At 43.2% G+C, this 22,742-nt stretch overlaps 1 protein-coding gene across 1 annotated transcript in view; it reads left to right on the forward strand.

The window, feature by feature from the left end:
* The window catches only part of DNAH9 (dynein axonemal heavy chain 9), a 376,206-nt gene that overhangs the window by 175,580 nt on the left and 177,884 nt on the right, over positions 1-22,742 (forward strand). Inside the window, exons 37-41 of the mRNA XM_026456281.1 lie at positions 701-874; positions 1,360-1,567; positions 14,845-15,010; positions 17,784-17,886; positions 18,439-18,678. Coding sequence (XP_026312066.1) covers positions 701-874; positions 1,360-1,567; positions 14,845-15,010; positions 17,784-17,886; positions 18,439-18,678 — 891 coding nt within the window. The remainder of the gene's footprint in view (positions 1-700; positions 875-1,359; positions 1,568-14,844; positions 15,011-17,783; positions 17,887-18,438; positions 18,679-22,742) is intronic.

Consider the following 22,742-nt stretch of genomic DNA (forward strand, 5'->3'; position numbering starts at 1 on the left):
GTACAGCCCCATGTGAAACGGGCCCATTGTCTAATAGGCATGCATGCAAATTATATGCCTCTAGCTATTCCTCCTGTCAGAAAGACCAGTACAGCTCTGTCTCCCCCACTGCTCCTAGACTCGAGGATTTTAGCTCTTGCAAGAACCTTGGAAATCTTTCTAGAAACCTATTTTACAGTTGAGGAGACTGAGGCATAGAAAGAAGGACTTGCCTGTGGTTACCTACCTGACCCCCATACCCTTCTGAGGCTCTTCTCACTCCAGCGCTCTGTGCCCCAGGTGTCAAGAGTCACCATTCCACTCCAACCTCAGGCTGCCATCTGGGAACTGCAGAGAATCTCAGGCATCAAAGAATGGGGCCAATCTATCTCTCCAGGAGTTCTTGATTCTCTCCCATGTTCTTCCACCTCCCTCCCTCAACCCTTTCCACCCTTCAATGGCTGCAAGACATGGCAGGACCAGGCTGGCTCAGCTGCATGGTCAAGCAAGGATGCATGTGCGTGCCCCCTGCGTAGCTGGACCTCGTCAGGGTTGACCCTCAGGGCAGCGCTGCCTTCCTGGAGAAGCTGGTCTATCTGGCAGGCCTGCACAGGGAGGAGCACGTTATCCTGCCCTGACCTTCTGTCTTATGCCGTGGCCTCCTGTGTGGGCTTCTTGAGTTCTGGAGGACCTTGTCCCCTGACTGTGTTTGTTTTTACAGCTTGTGGACTACCGGGCAGAGTTCAGCAAATGGTGGCTGACTGAGTTCAAAACAGTCAAGTTTCCTGCCCAAGGAACCATCTTTGACTATTACATCGACCCCGAGACCAAGAAATTCGAGCCTTGGTCCAAGCTCATCCCCCAGTTTGAATTTGACCCCGAGATGCCCTTGCAGGTGAGTGCGGCTGAGCGGCCCAGGACGTGCATGCAGTTACCCTCAAGGATCTGCAGTGGCTCCAGTAGCAGCCCCGCATGGGCATCTGAGCATTTGTCCTTGCTAGGAACTAGTCATCCCCAGCTCCATGACTTTGCAGAGGAGATGATAAGCGTAATGAAGTCACAGATTCTCCTAAAGGCCAGGACATTTCCTCAAGAGAGGAGGAAATGGCAGGGACAGAAGATTTTAAAATGCATTAGAGAGGCCACAGAGAAAGAGGCCCGGGTGGTAGAGGAGAGTGGGGAAGCTCTCTGCCCAACTGCAGGGAGCCCAGAGAGCGAGTCTGTGGGATGGTCCCACTGTGAATATCAGAGAAGATACTCCTGACTGTGTTGATTTGGGGAGCCCCACATCCGCTCTTCTGAAATGCTTTGGAACATTAGTGGTACATCTGTTTCTCCCTGGAACCCACCCTTGGCAGGTTTATTGTGCTCCTGTTCCAGGCATGTTTGGTGCACACGAGTGAGACCATCCGTGTGTGCTACTTCATGGAGCGGCTGATGGCGCGGCGGAGGCCTGTCATGCTGGTGGGCACAGCTGGCACTGGCAAGTCGGTGCTGGTGAGAGCTAAGCTGGCCAGCCTCGACCCCGAGGCATACCTGGTGAAAAACGTGCCATTCAACTACTACACCACGTCGGCAATGCTGCAGGGTAAGCAGCCCAGGGCACGTGGGGTGGGGCGGTGTGTGGGTGGCCGTGTCACCTGACACAGAGCTGAAGCCGAGCGTCAGGTGCCTGCCTGGCTGGCTGGACTTCTGCATACCCCAGCACTGTGCACTTCTTCCCACATGCCCCTTCTCACCTCTCCCCACATGCCTCTTTCTGGCTCCTCCAGGACCCCTTAGCGCCGTTTCTGGTCTTTCTTTCTACATTCCTCCCTGGCCTGTTAAATTCCTCAAGAGCAAGGTGTTCAACACAGAGCAGTTCAGCACCTTGATGACAAAGACAGCTACAAGCCATGGAGAGATTTGCAAGAACTTGCAGGCTTCTGGCACTGAAAGTGTCTCTAGAGATCATTTAATTCCTCACTCATATTATGGATGGGGAAACTGAGGCTCAGGTAAAAGGATGTGATTGCCCAAAGTCACCACCAAGTGGCGAGGCAGGCATGACACACCTGGTCTTCTGACTCCACCTGGGGCTTGCTTTTCCCCGGTGTTTACACACAGAGCTCCCAAATAGACATGGGCCACCGGTGATGTTTTCCTCTTGCGGGAATCTGTCTCCCCTTAACTCATTTACAACACAGTCTCCTCTTTCATGGAAAGAACACATTGACTAAAAACAGCTTTGTTTTGGAGAAGCTTCCAAGCCATTCTTTCAACAAAATGAGGGGAGAGGCAGGGCTGGGGAGAAACCCTGTTGTTACTTCCCAAACAGCAACAGTGTTGTCCCACTCTGTTACTTGGTCTGAATTTCCCAGGTGACACTGCAGTACCTCCCCACACCTAGATGTGAGCTGTTTGCAGATGGATAAGTTAGGAGCCATAGCTTATAACGTGAAAAGTGAACCTGGCACTCTCGTTATCCGCTACATCACCCAGGCCTTAGGCCAGCAGACTTGCAAAGCAGGCTTCATGTGCACCACCACTTCCTCTGCCTTGACCATTTTACCCAGTCCGTCTGCCATCCCTGCCTCGTGTAAACCCCAGAGTCGGCCTGCGGTGTTGCCCCTGCTAACAGTCTACTTTGCCCCTGGGGGAATTCTTTCTGCACAGTTTTTGTAGGACTCCAGCTCTTGTAGGATTCGGGTCCAGCCAACTCAAAATGCTGATGGGGGGGAGCACCGCCTCTGCTCCCTGCCCCTCAGAGCAGCTAGGTGCCTCGAGCATGTGGACAGAGGTTCAGGCTTCCCCCCACCCGCCCTTCAGTGGCAGAGACTTCTTTACCTATTTCAAACTCACCTCTGGACTACATCTGCTGCTGAACCAATCTCAATGCAGCAACTGACTGTAGTTCAGACATGAATATTAACAAATAAGACAAAACGAAACAACGAAGATTTACATCAGAACTTTACTAGTTTGTCAAAGATGTAAACATCTTCTATTCAAATACTGAAAGAATTGTTCGTCCACTTTTTGTGCTCTTCACAATGTTGTAGCAACAAGCATGACACACTTTTAACTATAATCTGAATTGTTAACATTTTGCTTATTATTTTCACAAGTCTACAAAACAAATCTTCACAAGTCTACAAAACAAACCAAGCCCTGGATTGTAGCGTTTGCCAATTTCCATATTGTAAATACTCCCACCACGGCCAATTGTAAGCTACCAATGCAGTGTCAGTGAACAAGGAGTCAGGAAGAGATACACAGTAGCCCACCATTATAAGCATTTCCACATTACGGATACAATGGATGAAAATAACCTCCAGTATACACGTGAGAGTAAATGTCATAAAATAATTAAGATGTGATGAGTTTTGAATATTTATTACCATGATTTTCAATATAATTTACTTAATTATACGTTTGTCTATATTTATTTATTTATTTATTTATTTATTTGTTTGTTTATTTATTTATTTATTTTTGAGATGGAGTTTCACTCTTTCTCACCCAGGCTGGAGTGCAGTGGCGTGATCCTGGCTCACTGCAACCTCTGCCTCCCAGGTTCAAGCAATTCTCTTGTCTCAGCCTCCCAAGTAGCTGGGATTTCAGGCACCTGCCAAGACACCAGGCTAATTTTTGGATTTTTGGGAGAGACGGGGTTTCACCATGTTGGCCAGGCTGGTCTCAAACTCCTGAGCTCAGGTGATCTGCTCGCCTTGGCCTCCCAAAGTCTTGGGATTACAGGCTTGAGCCACTGCGACTGGCCTAATTTATTTTTTTAATAATGGTCATGTTTAACAACCAGCTTGCACAATTCCCTTGGTTTCAATAATCAGCTCCAGTAAACCACTGGCTTAGTCTTTACTCCATGAAGCCCCAGCACCATCAGATCATAACCTTCCATCAAGGCCGAAGACATTGCATCAGCACCTGGCAGTGACCTTAAGCAGACTTCACCTGTCTGGCTAATTTAAATCTTAGCACTTCGCTGTCTGCCTCATAGAATTCCTCTTTCTTGTTCAAATATCTACCCTTATTTGGAAGCCTCGAGTCCAACAACTGATCAGATTACCAGCTCTGCCCATTTACTTCAATTCTTATTACTGTGACAAGTACATTACTACTACTACTGCTACTAATAATAATAATAATAGCAATAACAACAACTGACATTTATCAAAGACTTATCAGGAGTGTGAATCTGACTTAGACTTTTACACTTTTCTTTTCTTTTTTTTTTTTTTTTACTTCTTTAATCTTGTACAACTCTGTGAATAAGAATTTGTATTGCCTTCATTTTATACTTGAGAAAACTAAGGCACAGAGAAGTTAAACAAGCTACCCTATGACACACAGTAAGTGGGGGCGCCAGGGTTTGACCCCAGAGAGTCTGACTTCAGAGCCTGTGCTCTTAACCACTAGGCTATACTGCTTCCCTGCTAAGAAAATACTTTGAAAACTGCAATAAATATTCAACATTATTACTATTATCATTAGTAGTACTATTCAGGTATTCCAGAGGAATGATTTTCTATTTAATTGATTTTTTCTATGTAAATGATTTTCTATTTAATTTTATTAAATAGAATAAATTTAATAATCTATTCTAAAATTATTACAATTAATGATTTAATAAAATTAAACAGAAAAAGTGATTTAATTCTATTAAAGAGGTTTTATAATATTTTTAAAATATCCTTTAAATAGAGGGTAAACATTTGGAATCAAGGAAGAGAAGATGAGTTTCTCACACTGCCCTGACCTGTCATTCTCACTCTGGATCTCTCACCTAGAGGGCTTTCTCCTTCCCTCCTGTTAGAACACAGAGAATTCCTTTTTTCTTTCTTGAGACAGTCTTGCTCTGTCGCCCAGGCTGGAGTGCAGTGGTGTAATCTTGGTTCATTGTATCCTCTGCCTCCTAGGTTCAAGCGATTCTCCTGCCTCAGCCTCCCCAGTAGCTGTGACTACAAATAAATCTCAAAGTGCTTTTACATAGAACCAGGATGAAAACTGGCTCTCACTGTAGCTGAGCATTCACCAAAACCCAACACTTTCTGTTGCTTGTTAATTCCCTAATGGCCTGTTGGTAACGTTAGACCTTGAAGCCATCCCTCCTCGCACCCTAAGGGATAGAGAAAGCTACTGTTCTCTAACCTCTCCTGTCCAGAGGCAACCAGGAACTGGGGAGTCAGCCCAAGCACAGAGTAGCAGCATATATGTAACAACATTCATGCAATAAAGCTCAGACCCTTAACTCTGAAAAATGCTGTATTCCCTTTTATTCCCTTATGGGAACTTCCTTCCTCTTGCCTTATGCACAGTGCAAACAATCTTGATTATGTGGGCTTCTCAGCCTAAAACATTTTAAGAGCAATAACGTGGCAGGAGAAAGGGTGTTACCAACGATTTAAAAAGTGACAGCTAGAAACCAGGTATCAAACAGGGATTTGGAGAATCAGCTGAATGTAAGAGAGATGCATACACTCAAAAGACAGCTGCTCTAGTATCATTCAATGAAGAGGCAAACTGTTGCACCTCCTTTGTGAACCTGTTACTCATTTTGCAGCCCAGTGTCTTAATTGTTATTTGCACTTGAGACCCTGTGTATTTAAGAAAAAGTTGGATGTGAAGTGGCATAGTCTGCTTGAAAGGACAGTTAGCACACCCAGACAGTGTGCAAATGTATGTTTATAATGTGTCTGTAATGGTAAAAGGGGAGCAACAGCCTAATTGTCTGTATGATAGAATATTAAGCAATGTTTGAAAGAATGAGAAAATTCTGTAAGTACTGAATTGCAACTATTTCCAAAATGTTGTTGAGTGAGAAAAGAAAGATATAAAACACTATATATAGCATGCTCCAAACTGTATCTTGTTGAAAAAGAAATATATAAAAATTTACTCACTTATATGATTTTTAAAAATATGTATAATATACACACACACACACACACATAATTTATGCTTATATAAAAACTTAGACAATCTCCAGAAGGATACAAAAGAAACATAGACAGCACTTGTCGCTGGCAAGGGAAACTGACTGGGTGCTGACGGTGGGATAGAGAATTATTTAAACCTTTTATGTTTAACTATAAAATATTTCAAACATGTACAAAAGTACAGAAAATAATATAACAGATGCCAGTGTAGCACTATCCAGATTTAACAGATGCTAAAGTGTTAGCATTATGCTAAATGGAACTTAGCATTATGAGTGCAGCTAATAGGCGGGACATGGAGGCTTCTGCCTGTAATCCCAGCACTTTGGGAGGCTGAGGCGGGCGGATCATCTGAGGTCAGCAGTTCGAGACCAGCCTGGCCAACATGGTGAAACCCTGTCTCTACCAAAAATACACAAAAAATTTAGCCGGGCATGGTGGTGCGTGCCTGTAGTCCCAACTGCTCAGGAGGCAGAGGCAGGAGAATTGCTTAAACCTGGGAGGTTGAGGTTGCAGTGAGCCGAGATTGCAACACTGTACAATCTGGGCGACAGAGTGAGACCCCTGCCACAAAATAAAATAAAATAGAATAAAAACAAGTGCAGCTAATACATCACCCCGTCACTCCTTTCTCCTTCCTGCCCCTTATTAACTAGAGTACTAAACTCAAAGTGTCTCATTCCAAGTTTACACTTTTGAAACAAATATGTAGCCATAAAATACATAATGTTGCATATTTAAACTTCAAATATGCCATACTATACCTTTCTTTGGCAACTTACTTGTATTAGTCCATTCTCACACTGCTGTAAAGACATACCTGAGACTGGGTAATTTATAAAGGAAAGAGACTCACAGTTCCATATGACTGGGGAAGCCTCACAATCATGGTGGAAGGCAAAAGAGGAGCAAAGGCACATCCCACATGGTGGCAGGCAAGAGCGCGTGTGCAGGGGAACTGCCCTTTATAAAGCCATCAACTCTCATGAGACATATTCACTATCATGAGAACAGCACAGGAAACCGCCCCCCGCCCCCCGCCATGATTCAATTACCTCCCAGCAGGTAGGACACGTAAGGATTATGGGAGCTACAATTCAACATGAGATTAGGGCGGGCACACAGCCAACCCATATCATTACTTTTTTAATCATTGTCTTAATACATGCAGATCTATTTCATTTATTTCCACTGCTGCATAGAATTCCATCGTGTGAATAAATCACAGCTCATTTATCGTTTTTCCTACTGAAAGGCAGCATAATCTTTTTACATTTTTTTCTTTTCTAAAAAAAGCTATATTGAGTTATAATTGACATATAATAAACTGTACATATTTAACGTGTACAATTTGATACATTTCAAAATATTTATACATCATGAAATCATCATCATAATTGAAATAATGAACATAACCATCACCTCCAAACGTTTCCTCATGTTCCTTTGTAATCCCTTCCTCCCAACCCCCACCCACCTGCCCTGTTTCAACCACTGATCTGCTTTCTATCACTATAAATTAGTTTGCATTTTCTAGAAATTTGTATAATGGAGTCACGAAATGTGCACACTCTTTTTTCCTGGCTTCTTTCACTCAGCATGATTTTGAGATGTATTCATGTTGTTGAGTGAATCAACGGTTCATTCTTTTCATTCTTGAATAGTAAGATAAAGTATGTAAAACACTCAAAATGATTCCCAGCATACAATAAGTGCTTTGTAAATGGAAGCTGTTGTTATAATAATATTAACAACATACTTCTCAAATTTAAGAATCTATATCGAACAATAATTTCTAAGCCCCAACTGCCAAAAAACAAAAAGCAACAAAAGCAAACCTTTTCTGCTTGAAAAATAAGTTGAACACAAGCTACGCTAAAACAGAAATAATGTTTTGGGGAGAAATATTCCAGCTTTCAAATAGACAGTAACTCCACCCAGCAGGTCAATTCCTAGAGGTCTCCAGGGGGACTTTTTGCAGCTCAATCATCCTGCCAGCCCATCAGATGCTATTTTTCTCAAAAGCAGATGTTCTTTTTTAGAGGAGGCAGCTGGTTGATCATACCTGCATCTCTCCTCTCTCTCACTACATCCAGTTCTGGAGTCTCCATTTTACTTCTCTAAACATGGATTCAGAACTCCTTGATACCAGTGGGGGCTGTACTGCTGGTTCACAGTGTGGATAGCACACACTTTAATGTTTACAGTGGGTCAACCTTTGTGCAAAGGGCTTTCCTCACCTGTTTCATTTAATCCTCTCCAGCCTATGAGACTATTTCAATATGGCTTTTGACTGCAAGTAGTGGAAAATCTGACATTAGTGGCATAAATAGAGATTCTGTTTTTCACATGACAGGAATTCTGCAGGCAGGCAATTGCTAATCAGGTTAGTAACAGTGATACCAATGCTAAGATATTCGCTCTTCTCTTGGCTCCTCCTACAAGGTGGCAGAATGGCTGCTGCATCAGCCATCACATCCGCATCCAAAAAAAAAAAGTGGTAGGAGGAGATAGTGCCCATGTTCTGACATGATAGCTCTCCAGGAACTTTATACATTTATGCCTATGTCTTAATGTTCAAAACTGTGCCACATGACACCCCAGCTGAAGACTGGCTAAAGAGAAGGAGGTTGGAATGGTGTCCAACACAGATCTGATGATAGCCCCCAGTTTTACAAGTTAATCAAATGAAGCTTAGAGGTGTTAAGGACTTACCTCAAAGTCACCCTATGAGTTAACAGCAAAGCAGTCTTATTTCATGAAGCTATGAAGACCTTCTACTTTGATAAGACTTTTAAGTCATACATCTTAATTTTCATAATAGATTGCCAACTCTGCTTCCACTCGTCTGGTATCTAGAGCATATGGATATTTTCTTCTATGATAGTCAACAGAATAGGCCCTTCCGTCAGTCATTGAAAAATGTTTATTACTGGGTAACACATGCACAAACCACAGGTTCGTAACACTGACACCTCAAGCCAGGAGAGACAGAGATCTGTGTTCATTCTCCATTCCAGCAGTTTCTCTGAACTCCACAAACCTAGCTGTACTGCTTTCATTCCCTTCATTAAATTACAATATAATGGTCCTCCCTTGGGTTTTGTTGAGGGTTACTATAATAAAAGATAACTTTAAGTTATTTTTTATGCCTGTTGCAAAATCTCAGTTGAAAACCATTCTGTAGCCTGATACCTGTTTTACAAGTATCTGTGATATATGCCTCCTGGAATTTGGTGCCTGCAAAATTTTTAGAGGAAAGAAGAGATGACTCTGTACCAGTAACCTGAGATGACATGGTTATTGTAATTAAACACAGATTTAGTTCTGAGCTTTCAGGCAAGCAGTTCATAAAGGAAAATGTGAGATAAATTTTTATGTGTTTACAGTAACTATGTCATCCTACAATACTAGTGTAAAGTTTCTTCTCATTCTGTATTGTTTAGCAATCCCTATTTAGTCTTTATTTTAATTGGTCTGTTTAATGTCTCTTTAAAGACTTTAGTCTCTTCTTGTTCTTTTTGAAAACATAAATAATTTTTAAAACAAAAGAATTCATAGAGACCCACAAGACAGGATAGTTTAGAAGCAGGATAGTTTAGAAAAGTAGGAACAAAGAGCTTAGTTAAGGCTTCAATGGGCCTATAGTTTTAGCGTACAGGGAGAAAGCCAAAGATCAAGCTTATCACAGTTCTGAATTCTCTTGCCATCCAGCTGTGATTTGCATTATTAGCTCAACAAACATTTGAGTGCTTAATTACACTAATTATATAGGAGCTCAGATGTCTGAAACTTTGTATAAAATGGATCTCTGTAACCTGTTTATTATAAACCTCAAGGTTGGACAGGACCTTAAAAGATCTAATCAAATGTCCAATCTCAAAGGAGCATTGTGCTTACAATTATTACAGACAGACAGCTCTCTTCCACCTAATACGTTTCACTTCATGACAGAAATCAAAGTGAAATCATCAAAGATGTATCATCTAGTGAGCAAGACATTCTACTTGGAATCGTGGAAAGTTCAAATATAGTATAATGAAATTGAAAGCAACACATATTTCAGGCAGTAGAAAAATAATTCCGTAAATTTTGGTACATCCAAAGTACAACGCAGCAATTAAAATCATGTTTTAGGAATATGTTTATTACCATATAAAGAGGTTTACAATAATTAAATTAAAAAATACAGGCAGTATATTCAGTATAATTTTGATTGTGTAGAAAAAAAAAATTAAAAAAAAAAAAAAAAAAAAGCAGACTAGAATAAAATACACTAAAATATTGAAAGAGAGTACTTACAGCTAGTTGATAGAACTATGGGTAATTTTCACTTCCATTATTATAATTTTCTATGCTTTTTAATCTTTCTAAAATGAATATGTATTATGTTTATAATCATGCAAAGTATGTTATTTTTTGAAAGAATAAATGCAAAGCCCTTACAAGATAACTGAAAAGTCTTAACACATGAAAAATTAAATAATATGAAAGGAAAAGGGTTCAAACAGGTATGCAAATCATATCCATGCAAAATAAGACATGATTAATTACTAATGATCTCTGTCAAAAATATGGTGCTGGCAATGAGTTGACTAAACTGATAATTTTCAAAGGCAGAAGCTATGTCTTTATAATGTTTAAGAAGTAAGGAAGGCCAGATGCAGTGGCTCACTCCTGTAATCCCAACACTTTGGGAGGCCGAGGCAGGCAGATCACCTGAGGTTGGGAGTTTGAGACCAGCCTAACCAACATGGAAAAATCCTGTCTCTACTAAAAATACAAAATTAGCCAGGCATGGTGGCGCATGCCTGTAATCCCAGCTACTTAGGAGGGCTGAGGCAGGAGAATTGCTTGAACCTGGGAGGCAGAGGTTGCACTGAGCCAAGATTGCGCTATTGCATTCCAACTAGGCAACAAGAGTGAAACTCCATCTCAAAAAGAAACAACAACAACAACAACAAAAGAAGTAGTAAATATTGCAGTAGTGGTTATGTGAGGTTTCATTGCCAGGTGGACCTGGGTTAAAATCCTGGCTTTGACACTTAGTAGCTGTTTAACTTTGGATAAAATCACTAAATTTCTCTAAGCCTTAGTCTTACCATGTATTCAAAGACTTTTAAGAGGCAATGATAATACATGATAGGGCTCTGTGAGGATCAGTGCTATAATCCATGTCAAGCACTCACTCACTGGTAATGCTTCGTGGTGAATGAAGGAACTGCTCTAAAGTTCAGGGCCTGGAGGAATAACTGGGACTAGAATTGTCCAGGAGGGTGGGAGCAAAGGCTTACAAGGGCTCTCTTGCTGGGTAACATGGAGAAGCTTTGGAATTACTATCTAAAAACCTGGATTCTAATTCCAGCAAGGTATTTAATCTGCCTTAGCCTCTATGTCCTTAATTTCAAATGGGGAATAGTAAGACTTTCTTTACCTATATCATGGGGTTTGTAATAATAATAAGATACATTCATTCATTCATTTATTTAATAAGTGATTTTCGAGCACTATACTATGTGCTAGATAATACCCTAGGTCCAGGGGTTATGACAGTGAGACAAACAGTAAAATCCCTGTCCTCATGGGGTTTAGATTCTAGTGTTCAAGGGGATGGATGGGGCAATACACAAGATAATAAGTAAAGATATAGGATATTAGGTGGTAACAAGTGATGTAAAGAGACATGAAGCTGGGGCAGAGGATAGCAGGTGGGGCTTTGAATTTTAGGGTGCATACCAGGGAAGACCTTACTGGAAAAATAGCACCTGGGTAAATAAACTCCTGATGGGTGTGAGGGAGCAAACTGTGCTGGCATGTGGAAGAAGAGGATTCGAGGCGAGGGGTGCAACCAGAGCAAAGCCTTGGGGCAGTGAGTGACTCATGAATCAGAAACAACTACTCGGGAGGCTGAGGCAGGAGAATTGCTTGAACCCAGGAGACGGAGGTTGCAGTGAGCCAAAACAGTGCCACTGCACCCCAGCCTGGGTGACAGAATGAGACTCCGTCTCAAAAAGAAAGAAACAAGAAGGAAAGAAAGAGAGAGACAGAGAGAGAGAGAAAGAAAGAGAAAGAAAGGAAAGAAAGAAAAAGAAAGAAAGAAAGAAAGAGAAAGAAAGAAAGAAAGAAAAAAAGAAAGAAAGGAAGGAAGGAAGGAAAGAAAGAAGGAAGGAAAGGGAAGGAAGGAAGGAAGAAACAAAGAAACAAAGAAAGAAAGAAAGAAAGAAAGAAAGAAAGAAAAAAGAAAAAAAGAAAGAGAAAGAAAAAGAGACAAGGAAGGAAGGAGGGAAGGAAGGAAGGAAAAAAGAAACAGGGTGGCTGGGGCAGAGTGTGAGGAGGAGAACAGGAGAGAAAAACAAAGATACAAGTTTAGTGGAAGTCAACAAACTGGCTTTTGCTCCAAGTAAGACAGGATGCCACTGGAGGGCATAAAACAGGGGATGGGCATGATCCAATTTACATTTTACAACGGTATTCTTGTCTGCTGTTTTGAGAATCTAGTGTAGGGAGTCTAGGGCAAAAGCTGGGAGACCATTTGGGAAGATTCGTAGTTACCAGGTGAGAGCAGATGGACAAGGAGGGCAGCAGTGGAGATGGCGAAAAGAGATAACAAATGGGAAGCCCCTTTGAAAATTAAATTACAGACCGGGCACAGTGACTCACGCCTGTAATCCCAGCACTTTGGGAGGCTGAGGTGGGTGGATCACCTGAGGTCAGGAGTCCGAGACCAGCCTGACTAACATGGAGAAACCCTGTCTACTAAAAACACAAAATTAGCCAGGTGGTGTTCCATGTCTGTAATCCCAGCTACGCGGGAGGCTGAGGCAGGAGAATCACTTGAACCCGGGAGGCAGTGGTTGATGTAAGCCAAGGTCACGCCACTGCACTCCAGCCTGGGCAACAAGAGCAAAACTCCAGCTCAAAAAAAAGAAGACGAAGAAAATTAAATTGCCTTCAAATAAGATGGCAATGCAATAGTATCCAGAGAACGGCATGAATAAAACCATTCCCCCTGGTGCAGCAGCTGACACGGGTCTGTGTGGCCAAAGACTGAACCCCAAGCTGTTCCATACGGGTCTCGAGGAGAAACTCAGTCAGAATGCACAAATGACCTTGGGCCTGGGCTCCAGGTGTGGACTTGAATTTCCAGGCTTGTTGAGAACAGTTAGAACCCAGATGAGGTGGCGAGAGGGTCACATTTCTTTACATGTCTTATTTGTTCAGCTCCTTCAACATCAACACTTTTCCTGAAACTCAGACCCTCTTCTGCTCCTCCAGTTCTGCCTGGAAACAGAGTAGATCACTATAATTCCATCCTAGGTGTGACATGGAGCAGAGCATGGCCAAGAAGGGATCAGCAATGTGCCTGTCTTTCCTGGCAGACCCTTTCTTTCTCTGGAGAACTTAGTATCATCCGTCTGAGATAATCCCGTGCGCTCCACGGCCACTTCTTGCTAACTGACATGGTTTTCTCCTCAACGATCCTTTAAAAGCATAAAGAGCTTAATCAGCCCGAATTACAGGGTCTGCTTAATTCCAGGGGTTGATTTGAATATCATTGCCTTGGGAGGAGGAGAAACAAGTCTTTCTTTCTAAGGAGAGAATTTCCTATTGGAAGAACTGTTCTCAAAAGCATGTCCTTGTCAACCCATTAATTATATTTCATGTTGACAGATCTCACATATAGTTGTTATGTCTTTAGGGGGGAAGAAGGTGTTGTGTGATTAATTGGTTGATAGTGTATGTTAATTGGATGCTAATTAAATTTAAATTTCATTCATATTTGAAACATGTAATTTAACTCAGGACCAGAAAATTAGAATATTCGAGCTTCTTGAAGGAACTTGTCTTTCTGTCGGTCACCTTCATATGTCTATTGACACTTTCTCCTTGTTTACAAACTTGTTTTTCAAGAGAAGAAATCAGATGATTCTTAGCGCTTCCAGCTGTAACAGGAAGTGTTGGTTCTTGCAATTCATAAATATTTCATTGCTTTACTGGAAAAAGTACATATATCTCCACCCTATTACTTAAGATTGTTCTAAACAAGTCCTGTCATGCTGGAAAAGTGCTGTTAGATTCCTTTCTTTGGCTTGATAATTGAAGAAACCACTCCAGAAGAGAGTCAAGGCACCAAGGTGCTCAGATAGAAAGCCAGGAAACCTGAGAGCAGGGGAGGGCACCGCACCGTTGACACTGGAAGCATCTGGAAAATTCTCTGAGGCTGTTTTTACTACATCCCACCAAGGAAAATCCCATGAGATGAACTCTCTGGGAACACAGTTGGCAAAACATACACTGATGCCTTTCTTATAGCTTCGGAGAGGAAAGGGCATCTACCCAGCCCTGAAAGGGGAGCTGCAGCCTTTATGCATTTTTGCTGCCTTCAGTAGAGAGGGCACTCTACCTAGGAATTCAACTATTCGTAAGCTTCTTTGGAGTAGAGTACCTGGCCTTGGGACTGTAAATATATTTTCCATTTTCAGTATGTAAACAAAGAAAACTGGGGACCACAAGTATGACAGAAGAAGCATAGTCTCTGAGGTTTAATCACTGTGATTTGTATCCAGCCTTAGTAAAGTCGCTGAGTTCTTTTGAGCCTCAGTTTCCTCATCTGTAAAACGGGATAATACTAATCTCACAGTTATGTTATAAGGATTAAATGAGATAATTAAGATGGGTAAAAACTTAGCACAGCACACGTGGTGAGGTATTCAGTCCCCATTACTGCCTAGTAATTTCAGTTTTCACTTTCCGGTCCTGTAGAATGCCCGTTGGGAGCAGCAGTGGTTGTTATTATTGTTGTCTTTTGCGTTGCTGTTTTTTGCACACATGCAGGCAGCACCATTGCTTGTCCTTGACATCTTTGCTGTCTCATTACTGGCATCTGAGATTTGAGCCACCTTCCCTCACTGACTCGCTGTCTCCTCAGCTGTCCTGGAGAAGCCTCTGGAAAAGAAGGCTGGCAGAAACTACGGCCCTCCAGGCAACAAGAAGCTCATCTATTTCATTGATGACATGAACATGCCTGAGGTGGATGCCTATGGGACGGTGCAGCCCCACACCATCATCCGGCAGCATCTGGACTATGGCCACTGGTAAGAGCGCCCACGTAAAGGGACTGGCCCAAGGGGGCAGAGCCTAAGGCAGGGCTGAAGGCCTGTCTCTATTCTGCCTGAATGGCAAATCTCAGCATAGCTCTGGTGCCAGATGGGAATCTTTGTGGTAAACTGCATTTCTCATGCAGTTCTCTATTTCCCAGAGTGGTTCCTTCAAACAGGGACACTAATATTCACATGAAAAGTTTAACCAGAGAAGGCACTGAACTCTCATCTAAGGAAAAAAAGCCTACTTTTTGCTTCAAGACTCATGTCTGAAGTTGCCTTCTTCAAGTACTGGAAGCAGAATTAACCACTTCCCCTGCACCATGGCCCCACAGCACTGGGCATGTGCTTCAGTGATAACACCTAACGCAGGCCAGGTGCAGTGGCTTATGCCTGTAATCCCAGCACTTTGGGAGGCCAAGGCAGGCAGATCACGAGGTCAGGAGTTCGAGATCAGCCTGGCCAATATGGTGAAGCCTTGTCTTTACTAAAACATACAAAAATTAGTGGGGCATGGTGGCGGGCGCCTGTGGTCCCAGCTACTTGGGAGCCTGAGGCAGGAGACTTGCATGAACCTGGGTGACGGAGGTTGCAGTGAGCCAAGATCGTGCCAATGCACTCCAGCCTGGGTGACAAAGTGAGACTGTGTCTCAAAAAAAAAAAAGGCTGGGCACAATGGCTCATGCCTATAATCCCATCACTTTGGGAGGCCGAGGCAGGTGGATCACAAGGTCAGGAGTTCGAGACCAGCTTGGCCAATATGGTGTAACCCCATCTCTACTTAAAAAAAATACAAAAATTAGCCAGGCATGTTGGTGCACACCTGTAGTTCCAGCTACTTGGGAGGCTGAGGCAGAAGAATGGCGTGAACCCGGGAGGCTGAGGTTGCAATGAGCCAAGTTTGGACCACTGCACTCCAGCCTGGGTGACAGTGCAAGACTCCATCTCACAAACAAACAAACACAACACAACACCTAACACCCGGTACCATGCACGGTGTCTGCAGTCCTTCCAGCCTCAGTGCCTTCAGAGCAGCTCAGAGGGCTGGATAGTATCTCTTGCAACAGCATAATTTTTAATGGCAAAAGGTCTGAACTTACTAGAAAAAAAAAAGTCACTGATTTGAGACAACTTTGACTAACCTTTCTACCACACACTGAATCTACTGCTGAGAAAGAGTGAGAAGAGAATTCAGAGAGAAGAATGATAGTTAAGATGGCAACTTGAGTTGCCTTCCCTTCCTTCCCAAAATCTTTACTGGATGCCTGACATATGCAACCGTTTACAATCTCCACACTGACATTTGAGCAGCTTAATTTCATGGGCAATAATTAAGAAGTCAAGCTAACTAGTTTTACTTTAGATTCATGGTCACAAACCTTAAATGGAAAGTAGAAGCTTCCTGGAAATTCTACCATATGGTTTTAGTATGTCCACTCTCAGAAATGTCTATTTCATTCCATCTTCCCTGTCTTTGATCTTCCTACCACCCTCAGCTGATGGCCTTGCCTTCTCAGAGAACACAGATGCCACCTCCATTTCTTGCTTCCACATCCATACAACTCACCCGTGTCCCCATGCATCCCTCCTCCACCCTCCTGTTACATCTTACCTAAGGCCGAACCGTCCACCAGCCTCTTCATTCTACTGTCTCCCACTCCTGAAGTGCTCACTTCATCAGTCGGTCCCCATCTCCTCATTAGCTGCTTCACATCATTTAAACTTGCATAAACGGGCTGGGTGCGGTAGCTCATGCCTGTAATCCCACCACTTTGGGAGGCCAAGGTGGGCAGATCACTTGAGCCCAGGAGTTCTAGATCAGCCAGGCCAACATGGTAAAACCCCATCTCTACTAAAAATACAAAAATTAGCCAGGTGTGGTGGCACATGCCTGTAATCCTAGCTACTTCTGAGGCCAAGGCAGGAGAATCGCTTGAACCTGGAGATAGAGGTTGCAGTGAGCCGAGATCGTGCCATTGCACTCCAGCCTGGGCGACAGAGTGAGACTCTGTCTCAAATAAACAAACAAACAAACAAACAAACTTGCATACATTTCTTCAACTGAGTTAAAAAATTACTTTTTAATTACTGTTCTGTCCCCACTCCCTTATCTCCCACTCACTCCTCAATCCACTGTTGTTTGATTTCTGTTCCCTCCACTGTTCTTGCTAACCTACTACCTGCATCATTATTGTAAAATCCAAGAAATCCTTTGCAAGCTTGTCCAGCCACCTTATTTTGTTGTTTTTGTTGTTCTGTTTGGTTTTGTTTTTGGCTTTCAGCAGCCTGAAGCCATGGTTTTTCGTTTCTGTCTCTAGTGTTATGTGGAAAAGAGGGATGAGGAAGGGGCATTACTGGCCCAACCAGAAACAGAAACTAAGAACCCATGACGCATTCTCTCCCTTAGACACCCCTGCTGGAGTCACTACCTTTCTTATTCTCTCTGCAGCCCTTGATGTGGTTGACCACTCTCTTCTTTTGGCAATACTGGCTTCCTTTGCCTTTTGGTATGGCATATACCACCTGATTTTTCTCCTACCTTTTCGTCCATCCTGTGGGCTCGTCTTTCTATGCTATTTCTTTAGATACTGAGGTCCCTTGGGAATCTGTCCTAGGCTCTTATCTCTTCTCAATCGCTGCCAGTGGATCTAGACTTTTTTATGACCCAAACACATGAACAGTAGGGCACGTCCTACCTCACCTTGACAAAGCACTCACCTGCCTCAGTCCTCAGACACCTTTTACCTAGAGCTTCTGACTGTTCCAGGTATGATCGGAGCAAGCTGTCCCTAAAGGAGATCAGAAATGTACAGTATGTTTCCTGTATGAACCCCACAGCAGGCAGCTTCACCATCAACCCCCGGCTTCAGGTACAGGAGGAGCCACGGGACCCGGGTCCTAATCCTACCTTACTAGAGCGGATGCCCCTTGATTATAAGTAATAAATGGCTTTTTTCCCCACGCAGCCTCTCCAAACGGTAAATCAGATAGAATGCCAAATTACATCTCTAGGGGAAAAGAGAAACTCCTAGACTTAGAGTCTCAAGATTGGAAAGGATCATAGATTTCATCTGATTTGATCCCTCTTTCTTCAGATGAGGGAACTTCAGAGAGATGAATGACTTTCCCAGGGTCATATGGATTCTCAATATCAAATTCAGATTTGGATTCAGCTTCTCTGAGTCCAAGTTTAGTTCTCTTCCTACTGTCCTAGGCTGCCATCTTTGACTGAAGGTGCTTTGCCTGTTATTCCCCTAGTCATTTTAGGTTCAACCTAAATGTGGGCATAGTGTGAGAGATGGGACCAAAATACAGATTTAAAGGCTATAGAAGAATTTTCCATTATTATCTCCAAATTCAGAAGAGGTGATTTCTACTCTGTGGTAAAGGATGTTGAGCTCATGCCTTTGTTTTCTGTGCAGCGTCACTTCAGCCTGTTTGTCCTCTCCTTCCCGGGGGCAGATGCCCTGTCCTCCATCTACAGCATCATCCTCACTCAACATCTGAAGCTTGGAAACTTCCCAGCGTCCCTGCAGAAATCCATCCCCCCACTGATCAATCTGGCCCTTGCCTTCCACCAGAAAGTTGCTACCACATTCTTACCCACAGCAATCAAATTCCACTACATCTTCAACCTCAGAGATTTTGCCAACATTTTCCAGGTGAGTTCATCAACTCCGAGACACCCTAGGGGCTTAGAGGCTCCTCTCCTTAATAATAATAAGTAGCTAATGCCCAGCTCTTAGGCACAGGCAAAGCCACTGTTCATATGTAATCATGAAGATAAGGAGACACACACAGTGCCATGGGCTCCACAAGGAATGCCCTCAATAAAATAGAGTTTCCTTTGCCAATTAAATTATTTCTCAGTAAGCAGCATGCATCTCTGAGTTGGTTCCTTGGGGGCTGCAGAAGGCTCAGCATCTTGGAGATAGTGTTATATAATGAGTCCAGTATGCCTGGGAAGAAAAATGGCCTGAAAGAAAGAGAACTATTTTGGATCTCCCATTGGTACATCTATTGATCTCGGGATGAAAAAGAATGTTCCCCAAACCGTGCAAGATAGCTCTGCTTCCTCAAAAAGCCACATTGTCATACTCCTAAGATGCCATCTGCCAGCCCCTGCGAGGGCCTCAGTCCTAAAATTCCCAGGTTCATTTCTAGGCCAAAGCTGTTTCAGATCTTTCTAGCTGCTTATCTGAATAGTGATGGCATATCTCTGCCCATTGCTTCCAATTGCTTAACTCATCACCGTCCAAGTCTCCAGAGCACCATCTAGCAAACTCAGACCCTTTCTTCCATCTGGTCAGATATAGCATCCTCATGTAGCCAAGTCCACAACCCTCCCATTCTGGATAAGAATCTGCAGAAACTCATTTACAGAGAGACCTTCCCCCAAGATAACACTGGGTTATTATTGAGGGAAGGATGCCTTTTACACCAAGCAGAGGCCACACCCATAAAGAAATGTCAAAGTGAATTGATCAGGGAGTGACACCACCTTCCGATGACAGCACATGTAATTGGAATTAATTTCCCAGAGCAATGGTGCAGATAGGACTTTGAGCCAAACCAGCAAAACTCCGGACCCTGATGACATAGGGCCAGGTTGTTGCAGCCAGAACTCCTGAATGTAAGGAGCAGAAACCTACTAAACCCTGGTTCAGAGACTCAAGAGCTATGGACTAGAAAGGCTTCACCTGAAGGTGGAACAATGAGCCCCTCAGAATAAGTCTCTGAGAACACATCTAGGCTAGTTCAGGATACCACTCCTGAATCAGAAGTAGCTCCCAAACATTAACTCATTTTAAAAATTAAAAACAAACAGAGACCCACATAGATCATATATATTTGCCCAGGAGCACAAGGAAGCCAGTAAAGGAACTGGAATCTAGGCCTTTAGGTTCCTGGCCTGGACGGCTTTCCACCACACCTTTCTGTCCTCATCTGAATTTCCAATGAGGAAAATAAGCATGTGATGGTTAAGGCAGCAAGAGACTCAGCTCTGAGCCTACAAAGCCTGCAACTCTGCAGCCCTCAGGACTGGAGAGCAGCAAAGTTTGTGCTTACCCACAACTGGCTCCCAGTTTTTGAGCATTCATTGAGAAAGACTTTTTCACCACACAATCTCTCTCTTAAATATTACTGCAGCTCTATGAAGTGGGGGTGTTACTAGGTGGATTTTTCAAAAAAAAAAAAGAAGTTAACGTCGTTTGATCAAATCTACACTGCTCATAAGTGACAGAACTGAAGGGGGAAGCATCAATTATGCTCCATTTACCAGAAGCAACCCAGAACCCTAGCTTCTGCCTGGAGCAGTGGTCTTGTCACCTGTACCACCTGAAATTTAATACTCACGACAACCCTTTGGGACAGAGATTGTTATCCCAATTTAACAGAGGCTCAGAGAAGTTACTGGCTAGTCAATGACAGCACGAATGGTCAGGGAGGTTAAAAAAAAAAAAAAAAAAAGGTCTCATGGAATATCGTAGGGTCTAGCCCAGTGGGAACGATGAGTTTTATGGAAAGAAGAGGTGAGGTTGGAAAGGTAACTTGAGACTAGAGTGGGCCCTACTTAAGACTTAAGAGTTAGACTTCAGTCTGTAATAATAGCTAACATTTACTGAGCAGTGCTAAGCCTTTTACATCTATGAACGCACCTAATCCTCACAACAACCCTAGAAGATAAAATACTGATTATTTTCAATTCAGAGATGACAAAACCGAGCCACAGACAAATCAGTCTCTTGAGCGTGACTGCGTGATTGCATAATGGTAAGCAGCAGCATTGATAGAACAGCTAGAATGTTCAGCCCTGCTGTGGAGGCAATTCAGGGTGACAAAAGGCTTCCGGAGGAAAGAGTGCACCTTGTGGTAGTGGTCACTGATGCAATATCAAGGAGGAACCAGAAAGCAGAGAGATAGGAGTGGAGATTGTTCCCCTGGCCTGTTTCTCTGCCTGATTCAGTTAGCAGAGAATCAGAGTGGAAACCCCCTGAGGTCGGCATCCCAGCCAGGCCTCTTTGCAGCCTGCCAGCTGTCAGCTGCTCCAAGTGTGGAGAATGCGATACCCCTAAAGTGCTGCCTCCCTTCGGCTACATGGTCCCCTCACTCTCCTACTCTAACGAGAGTTTCCCGGCTCATAGCTTGACCACGGTCTCCTCCTACTGGCTGTGAAAAGAAAAGCCTTAGCCAAATTAAATTTGGCAGAGTCTAACTGATCAAAGAACAATTCACAAATCCGAATCGGGCAGCCTACTGGGCCAGAGTAGGCTCAGAGAGACTCCAGCATAGCCACATAGTGGAAGAAGATTTCTGGACAGAAAAGCAAAAGTGATGTAAAGAAAACTGGAGTGAGGCACAGAAATGGCTGGATTGGTGACAGCTTGGTGTTTGCCTTATTTAAACAGAGTTTTAATAGCTGGCCACCTGCAACCGGGCGAAACTCAGTGATTGGCACAAGAGTAGGTTACAGTCAATTTACACCTCCTTTTAATTTATGGTTCACAATGTACAGAGCAACTTTTAGGCCAAACTTAAAGTACATCAGGAGGCAGCTTTCGGCTAAACTTGATTTAACACTCCCTTCCTCCCTGAGTGTCTAACCAAAGGCCTGATTGAGCACATCACACACCAACTCTGCAACATCTTAGATAGTTATGTGTTGCACTGAGATGGGGCGGTTTAATGTCTACAGCTTGGTGTTTGCCTTATTTGAACACCAGTTTTAACAGCTGGCCACCTGGGATTGGGGGAAACTCGGTGATTGACACAAGAGTAGGTTACAGTCAATTTACATCTCCATTTCGATTACAGGTCACAATATACAGAGCAACTTTTAGGTCAAACTTAAAATACGTCAGGAGGCGGTTTTAAGCTAAACTTGATTTAACACTCCCTTCCTCCCTGAGTCTGACCACAGGCCTGATTGAAGAGTACAGAGGATGGTTTAATGTCTACTAGGAGACAGGCACTGCCCAGAGTATGGTGTTGTTTTCCTTTATCCAACGTGATCCCAGGCTCAGTAATTCAGACCTTCTCTGTACTTCCCTTGTTCTGTTCAGATCAGAACAGAATTTGATAGTGCTCTCATATGGTATGACTCTGTGTCCCCACCCAAATCTCATCTTGAATTGTACTCCCATAATTCCCACATGTTGCAGGAGGGACTGGTGGGAGATAATTGGAATCATGGGGGCAGTTTTTCCCATACTGTTCTTGTGGTAGTGAATAAGTCTCACGAGATCTGATGGTTTTATCAAGAGTTTCCGCTTTTGCATCTTTCCCATTTTCTCTTGCCACCGCCATGTAAGAAGTGCCTTTTGCCTCTCGCCATGATTCTGAGGCCTCCCCAGTCATGTAGAACTGTAAGTCCAATTAAACCCCTTTTCCTCCCAGTCTCAGGTATGTCTTTATCAGCAGCATGAAAATGAACCAACATATGCTCTGAGTAGCAGAAATCACTAACCATTCCCATCTCAGTGCAACACATAACTATCTAAGATGGTGCAGAGTTGGCATATGACATGCTCACATTTACTCAGCCTTAATTGTCAACCACCCTGACTATTTGGCTATAACAAGATTTATAAACTTCAACTGATGGCTTGCCTCACTGTAAAACACAAAATTCTAGAGGTCAAGACTCCTGGTTGGTGCTTTTTCTTGTCCTCTGCGTCTCATATATTGCAGGTACCTAGGAGAGCTGAGGAGATAGAAGCTGAGA

The sequence above is a fragment of the Piliocolobus tephrosceles genome, chromosome 16 (assembly GCF_002776525.5).
Source record: "Piliocolobus tephrosceles isolate RC106 chromosome 16, ASM277652v3, whole genome shotgun sequence".
Taxonomy (NCBI): domain Eukaryota; kingdom Metazoa; phylum Chordata; class Mammalia; order Primates; family Cercopithecidae; genus Piliocolobus; species Piliocolobus tephrosceles.